The following is a 27,893-nucleotide window of genomic DNA, read 5'->3' as shown; positions in this document are numbered from 1 at the left end:
AGGGCCCCTTTGACTTGACACTTCTGTTGTCTTTGTTGTTGTTATTATTTTTCCTATTATTCTGGTCCCAGATGGAATAAAAAGTTTCATAAGAATTGCCAAACTGCCAGTTGTAATGCCATACCCAATTTTTCCCATTACCTGACGCAGCATGGGTACAGGAATAAATACTGCCAGGCTCAAGTCTATTCTCTACAAGAACAAAACTTACCAAGTTATGAGTGAGTATCATAAAAGAAACTTTACCAAATGAAATACAGAACATTTGACACACAGTTTAGGATGTAAACATTTCCATTCCTAAGGCCAAATTCTGTATTCCTTATCGTGAAGGGTCCGATCTGAGATGACAATCTACTTCTGGAAAATGTCTTCTTAATCTTCTCTCCTTATCAGGATATTCTAATAAAGAGAACTCTAAAAAGCCTTGAAAGTTACTGGATGGTGGCATGACACCAGCTTCTTTAACGAGAACAGAGCTAATATAATAAAAGCCATCAGGTGTGGGATCTTTTATGAAAATGTTTAATTCAACTGTTTCTTTGGAATGTAGTAGTCATAGTTTGGAATTTAAGTTACAGTTCAGTTCTATGTGGTTTTTAATGCTACTCAATGTCTGAGAATACAAATGTCATTTAAAGTTAAGGCTTCGCTGTTCATTCTGAAACAACAATTTACAAGTGTCATATTGTCATAGAAAATAATAATTTCTGTAAAAAAAATCTGCACAAAATCTTACGATGGTACAAAACATGAAGCAATAATATACCAGTAAAATGAAAACATTTTACTACAGAAAGTTTTATAGATTTCCATAAAGAAAAAATATGTTATTTTACACCTTTAAAAATTACAAAACAATCTAAAACAATATAAACCGAACATTTTGTAACACTGCCTTTACAAATTAATAACTTTATACACATATAATTTTTAAATATATTTATCAGTGCAAGATACTTTAAAGTTGCAGTATCATTTTTCCTTGGCTGAGGACAACATTAAGTCTGCTGCCTTTATAAACAGAAAACAAGGCTTTCTTAGTGCTTTCCTTCTGGTAGGATTATATCAACTAAATGAATGCCTCTGGGGACAAAAAACTATTCTTCTCTCGTGGTGATCAATACTTTCCTGGAAACAAAAGGCATTCTCAATCCAATTTAACTAAGATAAATGGACTGTCCCATCTATGACTCAAATGTGACTCCCAACAAATGTGTTTGAGTGAGGCATCTAGCAATGTGGGAAGAGAGGAAGATCTAAAAAATCTCGTGTCCAACATGGCATCAGCATCAAAAACAACCAAGGCTTCTTTGGGTTAATTCGCAGGTGGCTTGGTAAGATATCTGCCTCCCTGCGCTGTTGGAGGCTTAGGTCTTGCCAGCCCTAAGGCAGGCTTATTCTTTGCGAGCCTCTGGAAGTTTCTAGAAGCATTCATTCAAGTCTATTTTTTCAAGCTTGCTGTTATGAATTTTTTAAAACATTTGTTTTGACTTTACATGTTTTCCCCCCTCTTATCTTAAAATACTTGACCTCTGGGCATCAGGATTTATCATTTGGTTCTTAAATTAACTGCTCTTCCTTCCACTTCCCTTGTCTGACTCAGTAGCAAAACAAGAAGGTTCTCTTGGGTCATTTTTGCATATTTGGATAGAAAAATCTCATGCTTTCAGATATTTCAAAGATTTTGTCCAGTTCTTCCTTTGGGACTCACTCGAAAGCCAATTTGTGTTATTTCTTTCCACAACTTCTCACTAGTTCTACTAAATGCCAACATTTCCATCAGAGATGATTTTGAACAGAATTAGATAAGGAAAAAAGATACTGTCACTTTAACCAGTTAACAAGAAAACCAAAGTTAGACTTTGGAGGGCAAAGTTAGGAATTTCCCTTATTTATTTATTTTTAAACATAAAGTCTGGTAAAATCATTTGCCATTCCCAGCAGGTTAAAGCTGCAAGTTTCTTTTCTGGACAATGGCAAATCCTCCAATTCTAAGAGAGGAAAAAAAGACAGAGAGACAGGAGAGGGAAAGAGAAAAGAGTTTACATTTGAAAATACATTCCATATGAAAGAACAATAAGAGAGAATATTGCAGCTTTATACAAAAGGGTCAAGAGACATGAAATTGAACTACAGAAAAAGCAGAACAATTAAGCCACGTTGCCAAATCTTCAGAGCCCTTGCCTGCCCGGGGGCTGACGTCTCACACGAAAATAAACTTTCTTCTTAGTCAGTGGGCCACCAGGGTTTGATTAAACAGTAGGGCTTTCACCAGCAAGAAACAGAGCGGGTCGTTAATGTAACACAATGAACCAGTACAAACAAAAAGGCACTTGAGAGGACATAGACTAGCCAGTGCCAAGGAATTGTGTTTTTGTGGTTGTGGTTGTCAGCAGTACACCCAGTGGCCAGCCGTGTTCTGGGATGGCACCGTTTTCTGTACAGAGTTCACAAGCACGAGGTTTAGTACAACACTGGAAAAACAGCAAGAAAATCGGACAGTATTGCTTCGTAAACAGAGCTGACGCACTATACTGGTACTGAGGCTACAGTACTTTTAAAAAGAAAACAGCCTAATCCTTCTTTGCCTATGCACGACGCGGGCAATTATACACAAGCACAACTTCAGGAGTCCACTGAAATGCGATGATTCTAGTATATTCTGGGCACTGGGTTACAGGTAGCATGTCTATCCAAAGGGCCACACGGAATACGCTTGGTGCCAGCATCTTGGATTTCACACTGTTTCCAAAAAGAATCCATAAAGGGGAAAGAGAGAGAGAGAGAGGGGCAGAAGGGGTCAAAATGAATGATTACGACGATCATACTTGGTCTCAACACCAGCATCTGATTATTCAAATGAAACCAACAGGATAAAGGCTGACTGTACATGGGTCCGATGGTGAACACAGCTCCTTGTCCATGTCTGTTGGCCATACTCATTGAAGCTCCTGAGAAAAGCCTGGCTCAGCGGTCATCAACACACTTCCCAGCCTGTATAGTGAAAGATCAACAGCTCCCCAGCTCGCTCCCGTCCTTCCACTTCCATCCTCTGACTCATTTTTTCATCTCTGCCCACCTTCATGCCTCTGAATAAGTACTCTGTGTATTCAGTTTGTCTTTTTTCAACTTCACACCATCCACAAGTTCAAAGTTATAGTTTTCCAGGGCAGACAAGTTTCTTTCTGACATCCCATTATGCCAACAGGCACAGTACAGCACAACCCCACAGATGGCCCCCAGGAGGACCCCCAGGGCGCTCATAGCTATGATGGTGATGAGAATGGGGTCTAAGGTCTTCAACACATTGCCTGGCTTCCTGGAGATGTTCTTGTCACCTTCTCCCTCACCTTCGTATCCTGGTGTGCTCCCTATGGAAAAAAACAATATTGTCTCGGGTCACCGCCAACAGACCAGATGAAAGCAGACAGAAAAATAGAAAGAAACGAAACAGGAGCAAATCACACACCCCAGTCTTGCCTGTCATGTCTGACTCATTGGGAATGGAAGTGTGGGAGGTGAGGGTGGCAGGGGGTGGGCGATGGGGCTTCTGACAGACTGCTTAGCACGTGGAAAGAATCCATTCTGAATTAACTGGGAGGTTCCATGCTCATCTAATTCAGATTTCGTGCAGCCCCATCTGTGCTAGATTGTAATCTGTGTTTACAGTCCTTGGCTAGATATGTGGTCATTAAGCTTTGCAAAATGCTTAGTCACACATTAGCCTAGCAAGGGGATTTTACCATTTCCAGTGCATGTACCTAATCCCAAAATGGGCACCAGAAGAACCTTCATGGCCGCCCTTCTACGCAGCGCTGTTTCCAGGATCTGGCATGAGTTATGCATGTGTTTGCTCTCCCATATGGAAAATCTTTTGAGTCAAACAAATTTTGCCCAAAGTCTACAGTGGTTTCAGTGAAGAAGGAGTGATCTTTTAGAACAAGAGAATGCTTGCTGCTGACATGTAAAACAGGGTGTGGCTCAAATCGAGAAACCGTGTCTGTCACGCCGAATGGAAGACATTTGATAATAATTGGCATCTTTGCAGCCATGGCAGTTTATCTGGAGACAGCTGCACTGCTCTGCAGCTCAGCCACTGGGGACTTGTTTTCTTTAGAGTGGAACAGGAGAAATTATTAACATGGGAGCTTTGAGCCTAATTGCCTGGTACTAGAAACGGGGTGAAAATGTGAACGCACAATATGCCTGGTGTTTACTTAATGGTGTTCTGATCAACAAAGATTCCAATCAAAGAAAACTAGAAATATAAGATGCAAGTCCCTAACCAAGGGAAAACAAGCCTCGGGGCATATTCATATTCTCTCCCTCGATGAACTATTGTTTTGAAACAGCCTCTAATAAAGTTTACATCTCTGTGTGGACTTGATAATGTGTTCCTGTCACTAACAGCATGGTGCCGTATTTATTTGTCTCTGTGAAGTCCACGGCCGGCGATAGAGCAGGATCCCATTTCTAATGCAACAGATGCTGATGTGCATTGATGATCAGGGTGCAGCACCACCCACGGCAGCTGTGAGGGATGCTGGAGCAAGTGTCTAACAGCCCACAATGCTGGCTGGGAGATGTGCAAACTTCTGGGAATAGAATAATACCAGGCACAGCCTAACTCTGATGAGCTATGAGCTATGCTACTTGATAAGCTATGCTACTTAAGTTTCAGTCTCAATATCTGTAAAATGGGTATAAATACATCCCCTGGAGCTGCTGTGAGGATTAAATAAGGTAAGGTATATAGGACGGGTGTGGTGGGTCACGCCTGTGGTCCCAGCACTTTGGGAAGTCGAGGCCGGGGAATTGCTTGAGCTGAGTTTGAGACCAGCCTGGGAAACATGGTGAAACTCCATCTTACAAAAGACACAAAAATAAGCTGGGCATGGTGGTGTGGGCCTGTGGTCTGCTCTGAAGGCTGAGGCAGGAAAATCACTTGAACCTGGCAGGTGGAGGCTGCAGTGAGCCGAGACTGCGCCACTGAACCCCAAGCCTGGGTGACAGAGAAAGATTCTGTCTCAAGAAAAAAGAAAGGAAAAAGATAAAGTACATAAAGTGCTCAGAAGATACTAACTCTTCAATAAATCCTTCTTATCATCATTGCTGTCATCACAAAAGCAAGCTTCCATTAGAGAAAGATGGGAAAAGGTGAATCAAACACAATAGATTATCTCAGAAATTGGGATCTGGTCTCTTAAAAATCCTATCTACATATCAATGAGACACAAGAATTTGGGTTGGTTTCAAATAATGGTGTATGGAAACAGTCTTCACTAGTTTTCTGTCTTTGTGGTAATAAACTGAGTGTTTTTTAGCTGATCATCCTTTAAATCCTACCGCTAGGCTGGGCAGGGAAGGCCAGGTGAGCACACTTCCCAGGGCTCAACCTCGTGAACAAGCAGGACCCGTCACTGAGGCTCCCCAAGTCCTACGGGCAGCTCAGGAGTGGGTACTCTGCGACCACCATCCAACCCACAGCACCAACCCAGGGCCATGGGCGTAGATGTTTTTTATTTGAACTTTTTGACATACCAGTGTATTAGAGTTCCACAAAGTTTCTTCATCAACACAATGAAAGCCACAGTAAAAGTCTGTTAAATTGGTCAGCAAGACAAATTTACCTGTTTCATCAATTTTAATTTCTGTGTTCTTTTTATCCAGGTCTGCCGGTTCTGACAAGTCAAACAAAATTGAAAGAGATATTTGAACTGCCAACAAAATATAATGCACCAAACTACACAAACCTTTAGGCATATGCATGCACACATACACACACAAACACGCACATACACATGCATATACACACGCACGCACACACATGCACACACACACACTCACACACATACACACATCTCTACTAGGCTCCTTTTGGTTTTTCATTCAATCTAAACCCACCAAATAGATCAATAGGAGGCAAAGTTAAATGACCAGGAAATTGGTGACATGAGGTGACAACACTGCCTTTACGGTGCCATATCTAAATCCAGGCAGCAATGCTGCCAGCAGACCCCATTGTTTTAGAAGACAAAGGTGGGCTGGGTGTGCTGGCTTGTGCCTATAATCCCAGAGCTTTGGGAGGCCAAGGCAGGAGAACCGCTTGGGGCCAGGAGTTTAGGACCAGCCTGGACAACATAGTGAGACTCCCGTCTCTACAAAAATTAAAAAATTATCCTCCCAGCTGCTTAGAAGGCTGAGGCAGAGGGAGAGCTTGAGCCCAGGAGACAGCTTTTACAGTAGCCATGACGGTGCCCTGCACTCCACCCTGGGTGATGGAAGTCAGACCCTGTCTCAAAAAAGCAACAACGACAACAAAATTTTTTAAAAAAGAAGAGAAGGGTAAAGGACATGGTTTTGGCATCTGAAATGTGGAAAACAATCTGGTGAATATAGGTTCTACTAAGTACATTTGTACACAGGGCGACCATCCTGTAGTCTGTAAATAATGGCTTCCTAAATGTAGTGTGCATTAGTTCAGCTTCTCAAATAGGATGCCAACTCTTTGAGGCAAGAGACTGTGTCCTGCATATCACAAAAACAGATGAATATGTAAAATATCTATCAAAGAAGTAGAGTTCCAGTATCCCCGTGGAACTAAGTACAGAGTAGGAATTTTTTGAGTGCTTTGCTCACTACCATATTCCAGCATTTACAAACAGTGTCTAGCACATCCTAGGTACTTTAATAGGTATTTGTTGTATGCATGAATGAATGAAAGATGAATAAATAGTTGATAATCTCATAACATCCACACTTAGATGTTCGAAGATGCATATCTGATGAATCATTATGCAATTGTCTTACACATATTTTTATTGGTAGCAACATGAACAAAATGGTTTAATAGAGCCTTAGCAGTGACTTTCCCACTGCAATGTCTGGCAGCAACTGCAGCTAATTGGACAAACCTAAGAAAAAGAAAAGTCTTGTATCCTTTCTCTTTTTTTTATTTTGACATAGAGTCTTGGAGTACAATGGCTTGATCTCAGGTCACTGCAACCTCCGCCTCGTGGATTCAAGCAATTCTCCTGCCTCAGCCTCCCAAGAGCTGGGATTACTAAGGGTATGTGCCACCACACCCAGTTAATTTTTGTAGTTTTTAGTAGAGATGGGGTTTTGCCATGTTGGCCAGGCTGGTCTTCAACTCCTGACCTCAAGTGATTCTCCCGCCTTAACCACCCAAAGTGCTGGGGTGACAGGCGTGAGCCACCGTGCCTGGGTCAGTCATGCACTTTCACTGGAGCACCTGCATGCTGCTTTCATGTGGCGTGTGGTCAGTTAGAACTTGTTGAACTGAACTGAATTTCATTTCTTTGTTTTAGTCTGTGGTGTTTGCTCTCACATCCCAAAACATCACCATCACCACTCTAGCTTCGGAATGGAGAAGCAAAGATATCATAGACACCATGTTACTACATGAAATACACATTTTTACAGCAGTGTAGATATGGATGTGGGTAATTTGTAAAGGCGTTGCAACTGAACTATCAAGCCTTACCGTTCTTGTGAAGATTTGCTAAGTAGGATGGCACCGAGCAGAATCCCTTTAATAGTATAAAGAAGCAAGCCTTTATTCATTACTTCCCTTTTTTTGCCCAAATCCTTCAAAGATTCTATTAAATTATTGCCACTTTAGGGATTATATATATATTCAATACATTACATAATAAAAGCTTTGTAAGTTGCTGAAACGAACAGATACCCCATTACAGCCAACACGCCTCCTTTGTCTTGAATTTGCCCAACAGGCTTACCCATTTTGTTATAATTAACATCCTGTTATATAATGATGTATAACAAAAATTTCAATGTAGCAAATGGAGCTTAAGACTAATTACCGTACTGCCATTAGTGATGCTACCTATTTGTAATTATATATCAAGAACTAGGGAATATGAATCAGTTTTCTATGTCTTACATCCACCTAGTACAAGACCATAAAGACCAACTCTGAAATACTAGGACAAGTCTCTGAATCTCATTGAAGTCTTTTAAGTCATTTCAGCTATTTTAAAAGTCAGAAATATCTACTTATTTGTAATAAAGCAAAAAATTATGACTTCCATGGTTCAGCAACAAAGTGTCTTAATTAAACTCACTCTGATCAAAGTTTTCAGGGGCCTGCTGTTTTGTGCATGTACCCAGATATTTGGAATTATTCAGATGTCTGACTTTCCGCTGTTCATCAAAATGTTTTGATATAACATATATAGCTTGTAAGCTGGGTATTCTTAGCTATAATCTTTGGATTCTGCATTGTTTATGGAGTTATGTAGGTATCAAGCAGACATTATGAAGGATCTAGGGTAGGCGACCGGGCAGCCACAGGCAAATTGGGCTGATTTTATGCCCTGTAACACCAGAATACGCCTTTCATATGATGTGCCGAGAGCCCACACTGAAATTCTAGGTTGCAATAAGCAAGATGAAGCCCATCACACGGGCAAGAGTGTTGCCCTGGGCAAGCACTCCATTGGTTTCTACAGCAGCTCATACTTACTTGCACAATCTTCTTGTGAAATATGGTTATTGATACTAATGTCATCCACAGCAATCCCACCAAGGTTTCCTTTTCCGATTTCTCCCTCGAAAATCACCTAACAAAACGAGATCATTTTCACAGTGCTGAAATGCTCATCTTACATGGCAGGGTTTACAAATGCTTTTTCAGCTCCAGCTCCGGCACATAAATTAAATTCATCAGATTCAGTGTAAGCACACACTTCACTCATCAATCCACATTAGCTGCCGTGAATGCATACACTGTCTCCTCACACTCTCTTTTTATAATACAAACTTTAAATCGGGAGAAAGCAGCAAACAAAAGAAACGATACATTGTGAAAGCCCAGAAATAGATGACAAAGAAGCAAACTGGTTCTATTCCTGCAATGTAGGAGGCTGTGAAATCTGCTACGAAGGTGGTCATCGTCGCAGTGATATCTCAGGGCTGGGAAACACCGGAAATAATGTCGGAATAATTCCCGCCTCTCACTTGCATGACCTCCTACATATCATCGCAGCATTCCTGCAGCCACTGCCCTCCCCGGCCTCAGGAAGAGGTCATACCTGATAAAGTTTCAGGGACTTGTGGAGCAAGACACGCCCTTCCTTCCAGTGGTCACCTTGGTGTCCAATGGCCATCCAGACCAGCTGATCGTACTCCTCTGGCTTCTGGTAGTGCAGTTTGACCCTGAGTGTGCCGACGTGGGACCCAGACATGTGATACCAGAAGGTCATGCAGTGGGCGGAGTTCTGGGAATAAACCACAGGGCTCACCAGGCGAGCCACTTTGCCCTTCTGATTTTCGTCAGCTTGAGAATAGATGAAGTTGCCATCTCCTGCTGTGGCAAAGAACTGCATTAGGGAGAGTGGCCGGTTTATCCCTCTTTCATCTCTCTTCTTTCAAGTCTCACTAATCAAAAGCCTCCTGCACTGAGCACCAAGAACCCAAACACATAGTGGGGAGAAGTGTGCAGACCTGGGGACCTTGTGTGTACCTAAGGCCCTGCTCTCAGCTTCTGCTAATGGACATTTGATTACGGGAAGGCTGGGAAGTGGCACTAATTAGGATACTACTTATAATGGAATGCATTGTCATATGGACACAGGCTATGGCTCAAGCTGGCATTTGCACCAGCACAAGCAAACTGAAAGCACAGTCTGTGCATAGCCTGGACTGAAAATGCCAAATGCATGGCTCTCCAAGAAGAAACCCTATTTATTTATTTATTTATTATGTTTGGACACTCGTGTTGCCCAGGGTGAGGTGCAGTGGTGCGATCATAGCTCACTGCAGCCTCAATCTCCTTGGTTCAAATGATCATCCTTCCTCAGCCTTCCAAGTAGCTATGACTACAGGCCCATGTCACCATGCTCAGCTAAATTTAAAATTATATATATATATATTTGTAGAGACAGAGTCTTGCTATGTTGCCCAGGCTAGTCTTGAGCTCCTGGCTTCAAGCAGTCCTCCCACCTTGCCCTCCCAAAATGCTGGGATTACAGGCACGAACCACCACGCTGGGCCTAAGAAACCCTGTTTTTATGTAACTTTAAGATCGCACAGCACCATCCATGTGAACACAGGCATTAAATAAAATCATGGAGGTGTATTTTTACTTATCATCTGAGCAGAAGGACTTCTGATTAATGAAACTTCTGTCACTCTGACTCCTTGATAATCACAAACCTGAAGTTTTTCCTAATAATGTAGTGATCTTTTTTTTTTTTAATGTTTCAAGTTCAGATTATTTTTCCTATAGTTGGTTTTCAGGGTTTTTGAATTCTTTAAACACAACTGAGAGCTTGAATCTCTACTGTGAGCCCTGCTTCTATTTGATGTGGGCTTCTGGCTCAAGGAGAGGCAAGGTTGCCTTGTTGAGGTTCATTAGAAGGAGCTATTTTGGCAACGCAGACACTTGTCGAACTGCGAGGACTTTCTCTTGGCTTCACTTTTAATGACCCCCACTGGGAACATCTCCTCTTGCCACCACCTGGTCTAAACACACAACTCATGTTTCACTGTTGGCTCTGCAAATAGAAATCATCTCCTCTAACGCCTGCCTCACCTGATTAAGTGTGAATCTGCTGCTCGGGCCTCAGTGGGCAGCAGGAGGCTGTGTTTGTTGCCCAGGAGGCTTGTGTGTTTGCAAGGTGCCTTCTCACTGTGCACATGGGGGCACATACTCCTGTCTGCCCGCCTGTGCCGGCTGTGTCCAGGTGGATGCGGATGTGTTTGCGGGCAGCTTCCTTTCCTTACCTGGCTGCTTACGTGAGAGCCCACCCTTCTTAAAAGCAGTGGAATCATAAAGGAAGGGTGTTCACAAGTGGCCTCTCTAGCAGTAGGTTTGATACTGCAGGAGGAATGTCCCTCTCGCTCTCTGACCTTGCAGGGTGTCCTCTGTGACTGAGCTGATTCATTCATACTTAGGGTTTGTTTTGCCCACCAATTTACCAAGATGTGATCACCTGCCTGTGGGATGGTGTCATTTCACTGTGAGGAATTTAACAACACAGGAAAAAAATACACCCATCGTGCTTCTGTCCTCCCCGTCTTACGGAAAAAAGACTGAAATTGGCAATGCTGTTGCCATGTCTTAATCCCACTTATTGAGCTCATTGCTCGATGTTTATTGAGGCAGCCAGAGAATGGGGGGTAGAAAGGAGAGAAGTGGACGTAGGTAGAGGGGCGCTCTGCCATGGGACACCTTCACTCAACTGCACCGTGACCACTTTCCACCCACAACCAGACAGTGGGTTTCTCAAGCACGGGGACCCCCCACCTTTATATCTGCATTTCCAGTGCCCAATACCGCATCTGTCATGTAACGGGGCTTTTCCAATGATGCCTGTTCAGTACAGCTGGAGAGAAGCCAGATTTCAAGAATCCTCTGCCTCAGGAAGCTCTTATGTTCCCCACCCTTTCACACTGTGGTCTTTAAATATGCTCCTGTGGCCGGACGTAGTGGTCCACGCCTGTGATCCCAGCACTTTGGGGGGCCGAGGTGGGTAGATCACCTGAGGTCAGGAGTTCAAGACCAGCCTGGCTAACATGACAAAACCCTGTCTTTACCAAAAATACAAAAATTAGCTGGACGTGGTAGTGGGCACCTGTAGTAGCTCCTAAGTAGCTGGGACTACAGCTACTGCAGTGGAGGGGGTGGAGGCTGCAGTGAGCCAACATCACACCACTGCACTCTGGCCAAGGCAACAGAGTGAGACCTTGTCTTAAACAAACAAACAAATAAATAAATAAATAAAAGTAAATGTGCTCATGTTGCTCCTCTGCTTAGAATTCTTCAGGGGCTGCTCACTGCCTGCAGCCTACCCATACTTCTTCACAAAGAGAGAGCCGGCAGCCCCTCCAATGGACCTTTATCTACCTCCATCCTGTTTTCCTTCTGGTCATTGTATCACCAATTTAAGGTATGGTATAAAGAACCAGCCGTGTCCTGCGTAAAACACACACACACACACACACACACACAATCACAATAAACACCCAACCCACAAACTTCTACTCTACTTATTCAAAATGGAAGGAATCCAATTTCATCAATTTCCTTGTTAATCTCATTAGGCAAGGAGGTAGTTCCCAAGGTCATGCATATTCTGCTTCTATCTAACTGCTTCCTATACAAAAACCTGTGCAAAACACACCATGCATGAGCCAGTAAAACAAGCCTAGCTCAGCCGGTGTCTGAAACAGGGCTGCTTTCCCTGACCCCTCTTCCAACATCTTTTAACATGGGCCATCATCACTGGCCTCTGCCCCTGGAAGCCCTCACTGAACTGCACTGTGGTTACTTCCCAAACAGGATCTGACTGCAAATTCCTCAAACAAAAGGATCTCTTCCTTTACACGTGTGTTTCCAGGGCCCAAGATAGCATCTGCCCCGTAACAGAGCTTCTCCCATGCCACTTATTCAGTGAACCAGAGAGAAACGCTACACTTTAGGAGTCCTCTGAAAGGAGGCACCAGTTCCATTCTTAGAGGCCAAATGCAGAAAGCCAAAAAAAAAAAAAAAAAATGGGAGGCCTTTCAATATATTCAAAATTAAGCAGCAGGATATTTTACCCAACTAGTGTTCATTTTCTTTTTAAACAACTCAATGTCTGCTTTGCAAAGTTTCACCAAATAACATTATAAAAAAAGGCCATCTACTCTCTAATGTCAGTCTATGCTTGGGAGCTTCGTGGAGGGCTCTTTTCATCTAGATCTTTTTCCCGTTAACAAGTAGTTCCTGCCTTTCAGATGTCGGGCTCACCCATCTCTCTGCACAAATGATTGTGTTTCTAGAGCTGCAGGGGCTCTTTCTAGTCGGAGCTGACCCGGCACAACTGCCAAGTAAATCTGGGTGGCTGGGAGAACAAAGGAGTCAAGCCCTTCTGAAGGAATCGCACTTCTCAGCTGTTAATCTAAGACAAGCCCTCCTTCTCTGATGCTCTAACACAAAAAGCACTGATATTTTCCCTTTCAAGGGTTTTATCACAGTTCTGGGTCAGGAACTCTGTCTTCATTTTCTCAATTAGCACTTTACTTCTGCAAGCCTTTAGCTTTTGTCTCTGGCTAACATAGCTTTTAACCTCCTTTGAGTGTCAGATCCTACTGAGCCATTTTGCTTCACTTTGCATCAATTTTTCCACCATTACTGCCTTCATTTTGGCTAATTGCATTTAGTTAATTTGATGCCATTTATATGTACAGTGCCATTTACAGTCAAAGTATTTTAAGTTTTCTAAAACTGCCTGTCTTAAGATTCAATTGAAAGTGTCTCAGAATTGAAGGAGTCCAATTTTATCCAATTTCCTTGTCATTCTCATTAGGCAAGGAGGTGGCTGTGGTGGAAAGGGGCCTATTCAACCTATTTAATCGTCATATTCACTGGGAGAAAAGTGAGCCACAAAATGCGAAAGGCCTGAAGTACCCTTGGCCCAGCCTTCAGTCCACTGACTCACTCACCCAAAGAGCCAAGATGGGGAGAACTTAATGAGACTTCCTAGCATCAGCAAATACCCCCCTGGGGTACCTTTTGGGAAACCACTACTTGAGCAAGCAGTCATCTGTCAGCATTTCTGAGCGGCAGAGAAGTTCCTGGATTGGGTGTTTGTTGTGAGTGTGTATACAAGTCTGTGTGTGTGTGTGTCGGGCTAGACATTGCTGGTTCTTTGTTTATTTATTTTTAGTTTTTATTTTTTTCTGTTTAGAGATAGGTTCTCATGCTGTCACCCAGGCTGGAGTGCAATGGCACAATCATAGGTTACTGCAGCCTCGAACTCCTAAACTCAAAGGATCCTACAACAGACTCTGGGACAACAGGCGCGTGCCCTTATGCCTGGATGATTTTTAATCTTTTTTTATTTTGTAGGGTCAGTGTCTTGCTATGTTGCCCAGGCTGGTCTCTAACTCCTGGCCTCAACTGATTCTCCTGCTCTGGCCTCCCAAAGTGCTGGGATTACACTTGTGAGCCACCACATCTGTCCTGCTGGTCCTTGATACTGTACCTCAAGCTGGGTAATAAAATGACTAGGTGGGTAGCAGGATGGGGACACTGGAGAAGCTGCCAGCTCTTTCGGTCCCCCAACCCATTCTTCCCCCACCAGTTAATCTTAGGAAGAAAGTAAGGCAGGAGATGGTGGAAGCGTTGTGAGCTAGGACATGGTGAGCTTTCTACCTGCTCATAGGAAACACACCAGACCTTAAGTCTTTCCCCAACGAGGAAGAATCCCACGCCACCTTGCCCTACCTCCCTTCAAGGATCTGGAGGCAGCAGGCACTGGGAATTGTTTCTTTAGTTGTAAAATCAGTGAGATGACATAATATATGCTTGGACTTGTTTGACAATAATTCAGAGTCAGGGATGACAGACAAATTAAGTTTCCTATGATCTGATAATTGTTGAAGCAGGGTCATGCACATAGAGAATTCATTCTACTATTCCTTTTCCACTTGCGAATATGTTTGAAATTGCCCAAAATGAGAAGTTCAGAAAACGTATAAGATAATGCTAATTCATACATCCTTGCCCAATTTGCCATTTTTCAAGGAGGCCAATCAGTGACCAACTTCAGGGGACAGTTCTATGATTTGCCCTCTGCTTTCTCTCTGCTAGGGAAAGAGACATTGCTAATTCCAGAAAATAAGAGCACGTGTGAATGCTTGTAGTATTTCCTAACCCCCCTAAATTCACAGGCCTTAGGAATTTGGAAACCCTCCCAGTAACCCCGTCTCTGAATCAGAGAGAATCTGCAAAGCCAGCCAGCTGTAGTGAACTCTGTGTTACCTGTGTGATCCTGAATGGGTCCTGTCTTGCTGGTCAACACGCTCCACTTGAGCTGCACGTGATTGTCATGTTCCCAGTGGCAGAAGGTCTTGTGAGAGCCCCAGCCAAATTCACAGTTAAAACCATATGTTGGAAACTCTTCAGTGGGTGGGTAGATAAAATAAGAGACAAGCAGAGAAAGACAAATTTCATCATTTAGGATCACAAAGCCCCTTCATCATTCATGGAAAGCACGATTTATACAACTTCATGTCTGTTCGAAAATGCTGGGAAAGCCACAAAAGCCAGGATTACCAAGAAACCAAAAGATGCATGGAGATGTCAAAATCTCTGCAAAATCACATTTAGTAATTTCTTTAAAAATCCAGCCTTAAAAGGATTATGGACTGCCTGCCAAATTGGGTTTACATAAAATTTCCAGGAAGGCTATTTTCTAAAGCATGTATATTACATTTGCAGCACTCTCCAATTTCCCCGGTATTTAATATGAAAGCCATTCTGTTCTTGAGGATGCATTGTATAAGTTGATACCCACCAATGAAAAGAGTCTTAATTAGAGATTGACCCCCGAAGCCTCAAAGGTGGAAAGTGACTTGGCGAAGTGCCTTACCCGGAAGGTTTTCTCTATTTCCACCTCACCAGTTCATGCTTCAGGTCTTTCATGTCAGGGTTAGAATCTCATAAGCATTTTCTTAAGATTGTTTTTTTTTTTTTCTTTCATGCTTTCTCTCAGGTCTATTAATTGAAGTATATATTTCTGCTTTTTTAATTTCTAAATTTACATATAGATTGTCCACCCGGCTTAAAACCTCAGTGCAAGGTCATCTACATCCAAAGCACACTTCAACAGCTACCCCTTTTACTTTTTTTTTTTTTTTTTTTTTAATGTTCAAAGGCTTCCTTAGGGATCTGAAAAGAGAGCATGAATGAATTTACAGGAATGATTTGCCTTGTGTGTGCCCTAAAGGTGCTGTCGGACCACGGTGATTTAAAAACCCACAGCCTTATTTTTTACAGAGCCTCTTTTCGAAAGGAGCTTAACTTTTTAAGTATGGGAGAAATGAAATCATTGCTACTTATCCTAAGTACAAATATTGTTTTGGTAAACATAAGCTAACAACAAAAAAAAAATTCTAAAGATTAAATTCTCCGGCTTTTGCCCCTCCTTTCGTCCTTCCCATGAAGAATGAAGCCCAAATACATAGCTGTTTTCTCCAGTGAGGAAGGGGCTTTAGGCAGTCCACGAGATGGCAGCATTGAAACAAACAGGAAGGCGCCTGGGGCGTCTGGTCCATTGAACTTAAAAATAAGCCTCAAAAGAATCCCAATGAACAATAAGGGAAGTCTGGTATTAGCTGCTCGTATTAGGGTCAGGCCAAGACCTTATCTCATTTTGAGTTTTCCTTTAACTTGCTCATATTTAATACAAAGTATCTCGCTTTCTGCTCTGAGCCTAGTCTCCCTGGCCCCTTCCCCAATGGCAGGAGGAATTTTAATGGAGAGATTTACTGAATAGATAAGAATGATTTACTTTGTACTTTTAGTTTCTAAGGAACCCTTCGCCCGGGCTAATGTCAAATTTTGGAAGGAACCCGCCGTAAGAACCGTTAAAATGAAGCAGGTTGGATTCTCCCAATGATAATGTGACCTCCCAAAGGGTAGACAGAGCCAGTTTGGGAAAGTAAACTTGTAAGCTATATGATGTGTATAATGTGAGTACTTTCATTTAGTGCAAAAAGGCTATATTTCACAGCTATAGTGTCATTGGAGAGATATATTTCACGTCTAGTCTATTGTAACCATGAAATAGGACTTCTTAAGGCATGGGAAACCCTCTCCAGAATTTACCACACTTTCCTAAAGCAAGATTGAATTATGTAGATGAAGTACAGTCAACTGAACAGTGATGGCGTGGTTGAGCAACCTTGAATGCCAACGCCCACGACCCTGAAATGTATTGTTGCGTAATCTCACGTTAGCAAATGTTAATATTGGAACATGTACATGTGTGAGTGGTTTTGATTTTTTTTCCCTAAATGTACTTTACAAAACATGCACATGATGGATAGTGAAAGCCACACCCCAGCACACACAGTGCTGCCTATATTTACCTTGTTAATACATTAAATTTATTGTCTACAGGACAGAAAACGGCATTACCCATTATTGTGGCTATTGATATTCTGATGATGTCATAAAATACAGGAACTTGGATACTTTTGGGATGACCAGGACATGGAACAGCTTTGCCTGAAAAAATGTTTCAGGCACTTCTCCTCGCTTCGGTGAATGACAGTCCGCTTTTACCTTCCAATGTCCTTCCCCCTCCTGGACATTTAATGGGGCGAATTGCTGTAACTTTTTGTATTCTACTGCCCTTGCATCTTCTTGTCTTGATCATATAACTTATGGCAATTTGTTTATTTAAAGGATATGTTTTTAAGTCAATGCCTTCTGTGGGGGAGGGTTATGGAGCGAGAGGTTCAATGTGGAAACTTCAAGCCTGGCTGGAAAGACAAACACGAAAACTACCCACTGAAGTTTATAGAAAGCAAAAAGTAGGAGGACAGAAGAAAGGAGAAACGGAGAGAGAAAAGAAGAGAGAAAAGCAAATGAAATAATGAAACAAACATATAGGCCTACTGACGTTTACATTTTCAAAATATTACCCAAGCCCTGGAGGAGCACACAACTCTCATTAAATTCAATGAAGGTAATCCAGCGAAATCCCTTCTTGACTCTTAAAAATAGCAGGAAACAATATTCTGAACTTAAAACAAATTTATAGCCTCTGAGAGCAAGTACCAGCTGTGTGTTTGCCGAACCCCTCTTGCCTGAAGTTGGATCATTAGCACCATATGTATGCACAAGGATTTAATTTTTAAATCTGGTATTCCAAACTTCTATAGAGCAGGTTAACTCACTTATTCATAGACTAGTCTTTCAGTCTAAACAAGCAGAGGTGCTGAGGCCCATGCAATCATAGGTGATGAATATACTCCGAGCTGCTGTAGGAATGCTGGAGGAATCTCAGAGGGTTAGAGCCCTCGCCAGAGAGAGCTGGATTAAAAATGTAAGGATCCCATCAATTGCTGGCTGAGCATTAACCAACTTTTATGCATCCAATTACATAAAAGTATATGAATATTATATGCCCATGGAGTTTATTATATTGATGAGAATCAGCAAGATGAAATCGTAAGACTGCTTTGACTCTGTAATGGCAAAATGGAATTCTGATGAAGGTTTTGGGGTCTGAATTGACTGCTGCTTGTGATGATGCTTGAAGAATCTGAATCCTGCAGAACAGTGTGGATCAAAGTATCAGGTGACTCTGACCACTGGGTCAACTCTTCAGAGTGAGACCTGACCCCTGGCTTGAAGTATGCTCAAGTCCCCATGCAGAATTCTGGGCATTGACTTAGCCAGAGGTGACAATCAACAGAAATCCTTCCAGGAAGGTCAGACAGTGCATAACCCACAAACAAAGACTTGGAGTCCAGATTCATGACTCAGACAATGGAGAAACAGGAAAGCAAGTTAATTTGCAAAGGACTCTGAACTGACTGTGAAATTCGAACCGGACCAGACCACCCCTGACCAGTAGATCTGTGGGGTTTGAACTGAACTTGTTCAGATGGTGATAGCAAAGGGTCCTCCTACTGTTCAAAATTTGCACACCTGCCCTCTGACCACAGTAGACTCTATGACAGGACCCACTGGCCCCTCCGAGAAGCTATCCCTCCAGTGACCTTGAGGTTGTGCACAAACTGAATGCGTTAACAAAACCATTCCTGCTCTGACAATATTGACCTTCAACATTTAGGGAAAATTACCTAGATTTGGAATCTGATAGAACTTTCCATTTTCTACACAGCTGTTGTTCACTTTTATTTTTTTAACGATCCCTACCTCCTTTCATAGTCAAGGAGAAGAGAGATGAGATGAAACAAATTAGCTGGCAACTTTATACTGGCTTTAATTACCTCTCTGGCAAGACAACAAACTGCAGCAACAGCTAAAATGTTCGTTACATGATCAGAACTTCACCGATTCACCTCACCGCTTTTCCCCATCCCAGTGGGTCATAGAGAACCAACAGGCAGTCACTATTCTTTATCCACAGAAAATCATCCCAAGGGCTGAGAACTTTCAGGAAAGGTACAAAGAAAAGGAGAGGCAGGGCTTTTCTCCTGAGGTACCTGCAGCTACGGGAGGTACCAGCGCAGTCTTTGAAAGTCACGTTTTACAACTTAAGATGTGTGAGGACTACACTATTTTTCTGAATTTAGGCAGTGACTCCCGTTTCATCTCTTGGTTATGTAGGGGGTGTCTGGGCTGCGTGGTAGCAGGAATCTTATCAACCTGAACATGCCACAGGGCAGCTGGGGGTTAAGTTGGACGGAAGAGAAGTTTGTTTTGCAGTTTAATCAGGTCAACAGTAACAGTGTCCTTTAAGGAAGCATACTAATTAGGGCAGCCCTTTCTACTTTCTGCCTAGCTGGGTAGTGTCATACCGTTGAGGAAACATTGATATACACCACACGCCCCATTAATAAATGACTGCAGAAGCCAAGGCTGAGTGAGCTTCAATAGAGGAAATGGGAGAAAGCTGGAAAACTGACCTGCTCACCTTACTTTAATGATTAACTTTCAAGTATTTAAAACTTCTGATTGCTTACACTGACTGTTTCCCTTTGTGTAGGTCTGCTGGGAAGAATTTCACAGGATTCTAACACAACACAAAGGCCAGCAAGAGGAAGGCCACCGTTTAACCGTGACTGGCCCCCGACTGACAGCAAACCCAGGGTTTTAAAAGTCATTACGCTTTTGTGTTAATAAAAGGACGAGGAGGTGCTGCTCCCAAGAGTGCGCTTCTCTCCGTGCACAATTATAAACTGCGGTTTCCTGAACCCCGTTTTGTGGCACACCCACTGAAAACGCTGTTGTAAAACTGCCAGCTCCATGGCAGGCAAAACTGACAAACTTTGCCTGTCTCGGTTTTGCAGGATTGCGATGAAAATAAATAGTCGGGCTGTGCTGCCTGTGAGATTTCCTTCTCCTGTAGTTTGCAAACACAATCCATGTCCTAGATGTGCTGCGTTTAAACAAAGTATGTTACTCCGTTCCTTCAGTGGAGAGCTGGGATTGTCACCATTTGGCAATTACTGATGGAGAAGGAAATCTCACTCTCTGCTGCATATACATGTGGATGAAAGGAAAGCAATATTTATGGCTCATGCTTGGAGACCAGATGCTGTGTGGCATCTCTCCTTCTAGGACATTCAGAGAAACTGAAAGCGAGGAGCGCAGCCACGGAGAGGAGCAAGGTACATGGAGCCTGCCACATTTCCGGTTTTATGTGGTACCTGATTGTATGGTGCTGTCTATGACTGTGGGCTTTTCCGTGGTCAGCACAGTGGTGCCACCTGAAAAACAAAAACAGGAACACACAAAAATAAGAAAACAGTCACGAATGTGCACAAGAGAAATGCTGCATGCTTACATATGTCTATCAGAGGCAAATATTTTCCATGGAAAAATCTTTCTTTTAATTCCAGTGATAGCAATTGTTTCCTTGAAATTTTGCTCACCACAACATCAAATTCAAATAAACCTTTTTTTAACCTAGAGCATTTCTTTGAAAAAATTTACAAATAAAATAATGGTCTAAATGAACAAAGAGAAGTTGTATATATTTATGGCATGCAACATGATGTTTTGATATAGGTACACAGTGGAATGGCTAAATTAAGCTAATTCACATATGAATTATTTCATGAACCTATTTTGGGTTTTTTGTTTAGAACACTTAAAATTTACTCTCTTGGCAATTTTCTTTCTTTTTTTATTTTGTATTTTTTTTTGAGATGGAGTCTCACTCTGTTGCCCAGGCTAGAGTACAGTGGTACAATCTTGGCTCACTACAACCTCCGCCTCCCAGGTTCAAGTGATTCTCTTGCCTCAGCCTCCCAAGTAGCCAGGATTACAGGTGTGTACCACCATGCCCAGGTAATTTTTGTATTTTCAGTAGAGACAGGGTTTCACCATATTGGCCAGGCTGGTCTTGAACTCCTAACCTCAAGTGATCCATCTACCTCGACCTCCAAAATGCTAGGATTACAGGCTTGAGCCACTGTGCCCAGCCTGCAATTTTCAAGTAGACAAGGTATCCTAACACATTTCTTTCTTTTTTTTTTTTTTCTTTTTTTGAGATGGAGTCTCACTCTGTCACCCAGGCTGGAGTGCAGTGGTGTGATCTCGGCTCACCACAACCCCTGCCTCCCAGGTTCAAGCAATTCTCCTGTCTCAGCCTCCCTGCCACCATGCCTGGCTAATTTTTGTATTTTTAGTAGAGAAAAGGATTCACCATATTGACTAAGCATCTCAAAGTTCTGACCTCAGCATCCAGAAGGCACCCAGAGATTGAGACTTCACTCCACGGGTACGCACTGATTCTCAGATCAAGCACAGCACACAATTGCAACAGTGAAAAGCAAAGGCCTCTGAATGTCCTCAGTGACTTGAGTATTAAACTTGACCTCGACCTCTAAGCTTCAGATAGCTTTCCAAGGTTTCAAGTGTGTGCCTTTAGGGACACTGCAGGCTGGTCCCCATAATCTATTTTAAAAACTGGAAAACTAAGGGTGTAAAATAAGACAGTAGCTGTTCCTCCTGTCTCTGGCTACTGGAGCTGTTTATTTTTCTCAGGACAAATACCCTGCCCTGTATGTGGTTTGGAGAAGCCGCAGGAAGCAGCAGGAAAAGGGGAACAGGAGAAACATTTCACAGTCCCAAGGAACTGGAAGATTGAACAAATAACACCCTGAGTGCTGCAAGCTTTCAATTAGTGCAGGCCTACTGCATCTCACTGGCCAGGGGACAGGGTGTAACCTTATCTACTGAGACTCAGCGTCACCCTCTTCCTCCTCTTCACTCACCCATTTCCCACTGTTCATCATTATACTTCTGTTTTAAAGCAGTGTTCTTAAACTTGCCCAACCATAAGAGTCACCAGAAGCCTTGTTAAAATTGCAGTCTCCCATCTACCTATCCTCTCCAGACCTAAATGAGAACTGGAATCTTTAGGCATGAGGCTTTGACATCTGTATTTTGTTGAGACAGAGTCTTGCTGTCACTCAGGCTGGATTGCGGTGGTGCCATTATGGTGCACTGCAGCCTTGAACTCCTGGGCTCAAGGGATCTTCCTGCCTCAGCCTCCTGAGTAGCCAGGACTACAGGTGTGTGCCACCATGCCTGCCTGTTTTTAATATTTTTTTTGTAGAGACAGGGATCTCACTATCTGGCCCAGGCTGGTCTCGAACCTCTGACCTCAAGTGATCCTCTCACCTTGGCCTCCCAAAGTGCTGGTGTCACAGGTGTGAGCCACCATGCCCAGCCAAAATCTGTATTACTGAAAGCTCCTCAGGTGAGCCTTATAATCCACTGAGTCTGGGAAACAGTGGTTTGCTATTTATTACTTAGGTGTCTATCCGAGAAGCAGATTGGAAGTAAACTGTTATCTCCAATTCAGGGTAAGGCAACGGGGTGGGCCCATGACTACCGTGGAAAGTTCTGGAGGTGGTTACAGGGTGCCATAATTGTGCACTTCCCAATAATATCATTCAGTAAGGATTTGTGACTATCTTTATTCAGGCCAGGCCTATCTGGCAGCTCCCACAGATCAGAAATCATGTTACATATCCATAGCATGAATCAGAGAGCCGTAAAACTGTGCTCTTGGAAAGGTCTTAAGATTTCTAGCCAATCAACTGCAGCACCAAGTCATGCCACCTCTGCTCTCCCAGCAAAGATGCTGGATGAGCGGTCACACTTGTGCATGGCCTCAATAAGGCAGGCACGAGGAAGAGGGAATTATATATATTATGGGTTAAGAAGGTGAATCTATAATGGCAGAATTGGAGGGAGGCCAGAATACATTACCATTCTGTTCCCAGTGGTCTTACAGGAGAAAGATTCAAGGTGAAAATTCACTTTTTAAAACCCATATGCGTTATGGCTTTTGCCATAGGTTGGGAGCCAAATTCCACTGTTAGGTAGACACAGCTCCGAGGCCAGGTGCTTTTGAAGCCAAGTGTATTATCTAATGACTTCAAAGGCATTTGCAAATGAGTACCTGCAGGGAAGCACTTTCACCTTGGCTAGCAGGTCTGGGAGTGCACATTCTATTCATTTCCATGCATTTGGTACAGTACACCTGGAATTCCATGTGGTTTGCAAGTAAGGAGCATTTCACTATGATATTTCTCCCCTCTAAATACAAGCGGGCCAACCCAGGAGAAGAAATTAAATCAACAGCACCTGTGCTAAGGAACAGACCACACCTAAAGACAGCATTGATCCCAATTTCCATGTTCCACTTATCACAGTTAAAGCAGTAATGCTCTTGGTTTGGTTTCACCACCCTAAACACCCAAAGTTTATAGTTCTGACAGCAAAGCCTGTGCCAGAATTAGCAAAGAGGAGGCGCGATTGCTTGTGAGCATAGGAGATGCGTAGTTTCCATATAAAAAGGTGTCTGGGTTAGGTGAGGTTTTTGCCCCTTGCAAACAATGACATGTGAGCACATCCCTTTTCAGAAAAGAAGAGCAAATAGTTTTGTAAAATAAAAAATGTTTCAAAAAAAATTGCCGCCTTGCAATAAATGGATATGAAGCATGAGAATGTCTTTTAAAATGACTTCTTCTTGATGGAGGTGTGGGGTAGGCCTTATCAACATCCTCAGCGGTTCTTAATATATGAGAGGATTTATAGAATTATTGAGACAAAGGTGCTGGTCTGGGAAAATAACTTTTTTTTTTTTAAACCATGGTAATATGTGAAAAAAAAAAAAGTCAGAATGAACTTTCTTCTATCTACCCAAGAAATAATTTAAACGCTGTAGGTAAAGCAAAACCTTATAGTTTTGAAAGGCTGTCAGTGTTTCCACTATAAATGACCCATTTTCTGTGGCTTGTAACTCGCTGGCATACGCAATTTGCTCCAGGCTAACATACTCGCCCTATTTCATTCAAAGGCTTCGGTTTCAATTGATTCAGTCATGAACTAATGCAAAAATGAGAAGGCTGGTTGTTCTGATATGAGGAGTAAATCCGAGGCTTTGTTTCTAATCAATATTAACTGACCACTTTAGAGTTTATGAAGGAAAGAACCTCTTCCATAAGAGGGCAATTGAAAGGGTATGTTGGGGTCCTGCAATCATTCCTTTTTATGAGAAATTCACTGCGGATGTGTGACATGGTCCACAAAAGACCCGAGGTTTGCGGCAGGGTGTTTACAGGCAACCCTAGGAAGCTTCCAGAGGACTTGGTTCACGGAATAGCACTGTTTTTTATCTCGGCAGTTGAGTTTTCAACTTGAACTTGACATCTTACACAGAAAATGCCTCTGCATTAATTAATCTAAGTTTTGTGGCTTGTGGCTACTTGTATACCAGATTTGCATTCAAAAGCTCATAGCAATGTGACATTTATTGGCCATATGAATGTAAGTGATTATCCTGGAAATTTGGAAAGAGGTAGCTTTAGGAGGTGGGATTTAAATGTAAACCCAGTTCACAGTACTAAATTTCTGGGAACAGATTTTCTTTTCTTTTTATTTTTTCTTTCTTTTTTACTCTTTATTCCATCTCAGAGTGTGAAGTGCTCTCGCTCCTTCAGAGGAGAGATTTGAAATAATTGGAAATGTACAGTGGGACATCTCCTTCCAGATTTTGCACTAATACATTAGCCAATAACATGGCTTTATTATAAAGTTACATGGTCACACCTTCAGTTTTACACACGGAAATTAATTATGTGGGCTCTCTGAGTCCCTTCTAGGTAAAAATGCAGACCTGCATTCAAAAGCTCCAGTTTAATCTAAAATGAGAGTCGGATGCTATGTGCAACTGCATTTTGACCCAGGGAGCAGTAAAAATCCCACGATACCTTTTGCAACCACAGGGTGAAAACCCTAGTGCCTTGGCCACTGTCCAAACGGTATAATGCCATTTCTCCACTTGTCTAATACTTCCTCTGCCATTCCAAGTGGAAGAGAAGGTCACTTTCCAGCTTTCAGGGTTTTAGGAGATTAGAGAGTAATACTCCAGATTAATTAGTGAGACATTTGGCATACAACACTTCTGATATATTTGCTGGTCTGCTGGGATGCGAAATATCAACTAATTCTGCGTTTGTAAATGCTAATGTAGAATGATTTACAAAATCCCAACTTAAAAGCCGCACTTCAAAAATAAGCCGAGTTTTATCCATTTGTTGGATAAAGGATCCACTCAAAAAAACTTGCCCTCATTAGAAAATGAAAATAAACATTCTGAAGGATGTGGTTATGTAGGGGTGGCGCATGTGTTATGGGGGGAGGGGGGTCTGAAAATGAGGATCAGTTTAGCACATTTAGCCATGGAGAAATTCTTATTCAATTAAGATAATCCTAGCCTTTGGCTCTGAAAATGGCTCAAATTATTGTTTCAAATGGTTGTGGCTACTAAGAACAACTCGTCTACCCAGATGACATGAGAAAATGAAGATGCAGGTGTTCTGGCAAGGCAGCTTCTATTTCCGGGGCAGCTCCCTGCCATGCGGAGTTACAAGCACACACACAGGCATCAGCCGGTCCCAACTATGACATGAACTGAAATGGTACAGCAATGGGATGAAGATGGTTTCTGCACCTGTGAGCTGGAAGTCATCACCTGTTCCACTGTGGCAGTTGGCCTGGTCGTCATCACATTCATCCACTGGGTTCCCGTTGGGAGTGGTTGGTCCAGCTGTAGGGGCTGAAACAAGATGTAAGGGTTATTATCTCATACCTTCGAAATGCATTCTCAAGCCTCTGGCTGTTGGATCTGCTAATGCTTATGCAGAAAACTTTAGGTAAGGAGGCCAGGGGCACGGTTTGCTCTCTTTCAGGAGCTAAATATACTTGGATTCTGCAGAATGTCTAAGAGCAGAGGCTGCTTTGTTTTGGTATTTGATTCATATCTGCTGAGTAGAGTGGGCTGCCTTAGCATTTTATCCATTGTTATCTATGCAAACATCCTTCTTCTGAAAAGCTCTTGAATTCTCACTGGCTATTTCTCCAGGACCCTGGTGTTGAGAACTTTGAAGATAGAGATTTTGCTTGAAATGTTTTCCCTCTCATTTTCAAGGTGTTAGAGCACTCGTCATAAATTCTTTTATATTCTTAGTATTTAGTGAGTTTGCTAAGCTTACATTATAATTCTTCCCCAAAGGGAGTCAACATTCACATTTAGTGCAATTGTGTGTGTGTGTGTGTATGTGTGCGTGTGTGTGTGTGTTGAATAGTTATTCCATTTTTCTTTAAGCAGCTTCTCGAACTGTGAGCCCTCTCTCCAAGGCAGGTGTGGGAGAGAAGTTGTCTTAGATATCTTCAGGTCATTAATTTACCTGAACTCCCATAGGACGGCATTCCACTGTTCGAAGGTATCCACATATCTTTGAATTTGTAGTTGAAAGGTATCTAACATTAATCAAAGGCTGCTTTTGAAGTCCTTTAAATTTCGTTCAGGTATTCGTTTTCAGCCTGTTACTCATTTTTGCAATCTGTTTAATATTTTACAGTTTTTGGCATTGTGTTTCAGTTTACAAGACTTGAGATAATGGATAGTTCTCTTGATGTCTGAGAACCATACAAGATGTTGGTGGCTGGGGGCTGTTCTCTTTTGGTCCATAGGAATGTGTCAGTAACTGTTGCTTTCTTAGTAAGAATTTGACACTGTTTGAATGGTGCTGAAGCACCACACAGAGTTATTGCAAATGGGGAAAGAGAGCCAAGTTTCGACTTCTTCAACGGCCCAAAGACACACACCACTAATAATGAGGAAGTCACCATGTGCAAATAACATACATGGCATGCAGCCCTGCAAGCCAGACTTTTTAGTAAAACACACACACCCATCTTCTGGGCTCTATTTGTTGCCTGCACTGAATCAGTAGCATCTTCTTTTGCAAGCCAGATAGTTGTCTTTCTTCCCCAAGCTCTCCTTGCTCTTGATAATGTGCTATCTTTAAGTATTTAAAACTCTATTCATTTTGCTGATTTTTCTGCATTCATCAAGCTGTTTCTAAAGGAGGAGTTCCTCCTTGTAAATGGCCTGAGGTAGTGCCTAGATTCACTAGATTCAATTGAAAAAATGTTTTCAATTTTACTATTTGAAAATATATTATCTTCTGTTCTGTGGGTCTTTTTTTCTTTTTCTTTTTGGAGATGGAGTTTCAATCTTGTCACCCAGGTTGGAGTGCAATGGCATGATCTCAGCTCACTGCAACCTCCACCTCCCAGATTCAAGGGATTCTCCTGTCTCAGCCTCCCAAGTAGCTGGGATTACAGGCATCCACCACCACGCCCGGCTAATTTTTGTATTTTTAGTAGAGACAGAGTTTCACCATGTTGGCCAGGCTGGTCTCAAACACCCAACCACAGGTGATCTGCCATAATTTCTAATTTTGTGGCTAACTTGTTAGTCTTGCAAAGGCAGTCTAGCCCCCAGGCAGGAAAGGGGTTTGTTTCGGGAAAGAGCTGCTATCATCTTTGTTTCAAAGTTAAACTGTAAGTTCCTCCTAAAGTAGTTTGGCCTATGCCCACGAATGAACAAGGACAGCTTGGAGGTGAGAAGCAAGATGGAGTCAGTTGGGTCAGCTCTCTTTCATTGTCACCATGTTCTCAGTTACAATTTTTGCAAGGGTGCTTTCAAAACTGCCACCATGCTGTCTTTTCAACCCCCATTCCCTCCACCTCCTAAATCAGCATCGCCTTCCAGAACCCAGGCTACAGAGCCGCATCCCGGGAGCAGATTCCCTTTCTAGATGACCACGTTTCTCCGTGAATTGAATGAACTCATCTGCAGTGAGTGGAGTCTGCCTATCCCTTCTTTTTCTTGGCATCCTTTGCCAAATCCCTGGCACATGGACATTCTTGGTCTGTGTTGGTAGGGCCTGGATCATTTAGGGGTCTGGGGCAAGACTGTAGATAGGGAAACAACCACACAGTAATGAATGGGAGATAATGGCCTGCTTTTAAATAAACACATTGAAAAGTGGCTATGAATTATTCAGGA

At 42.5% G+C, this 27,893-nt stretch overlaps 1 protein-coding gene across 4 annotated transcripts in view; it reads right to left on the bottom strand.

The window, feature by feature from the left end:
• Window positions 1-511: 511 nt before the first annotated feature.
• Window positions 512-27,893, bottom strand: part of NRP1 (neuropilin 1) — a 155,710-nt gene continuing 128,328 nt past the window's right edge. For 2 of the 4 annotated variants that reach the window (XM_037740924.1, XM_017535384.2), the window contains 7 exons: window positions 25,488-25,592; window positions 20,164-20,223; window positions 14,795-14,932; window positions 9,078-9,349; window positions 8,510-8,606; window positions 5,634-5,684; window positions 512-3,374 (listed from right to left, as the gene is read on the bottom strand). In XM_037740924.1, the coding sequence (XP_037596852.1) occupies window positions 3,085-3,374; window positions 5,634-5,684; window positions 8,510-8,606; window positions 9,078-9,349; window positions 14,795-14,932; window positions 20,164-20,223; window positions 25,488-25,592 (1,013 nt within the window). In that variant the 3' untranslated portion in view covers window positions 512-3,084. The remainder of the gene's footprint in view (window positions 3,375-5,633; window positions 5,685-8,509; window positions 8,607-9,077; window positions 9,350-14,794; window positions 14,933-20,163; window positions 20,224-25,487; window positions 25,593-27,893) is intronic. The other 2 variants (XM_017535385.2, XM_017535386.2) reach the window with 2 other exon arrangements.

The sequence above is a fragment of the Cebus imitator genome, unplaced genomic scaffold, assembly GCF_001604975.1.
Source record: "Cebus imitator isolate Cc_AM_T3 unplaced genomic scaffold, Cebus_imitator-1.0 Scaffold92, whole genome shotgun sequence".
In the NCBI taxonomy this organism is placed as follows: domain Eukaryota; kingdom Metazoa; phylum Chordata; class Mammalia; order Primates; family Cebidae; genus Cebus; species Cebus imitator.
Note: the sequence above shows the minus strand (reverse complement) of the source record. Positions and strands in the feature narration are given on the sequence as shown.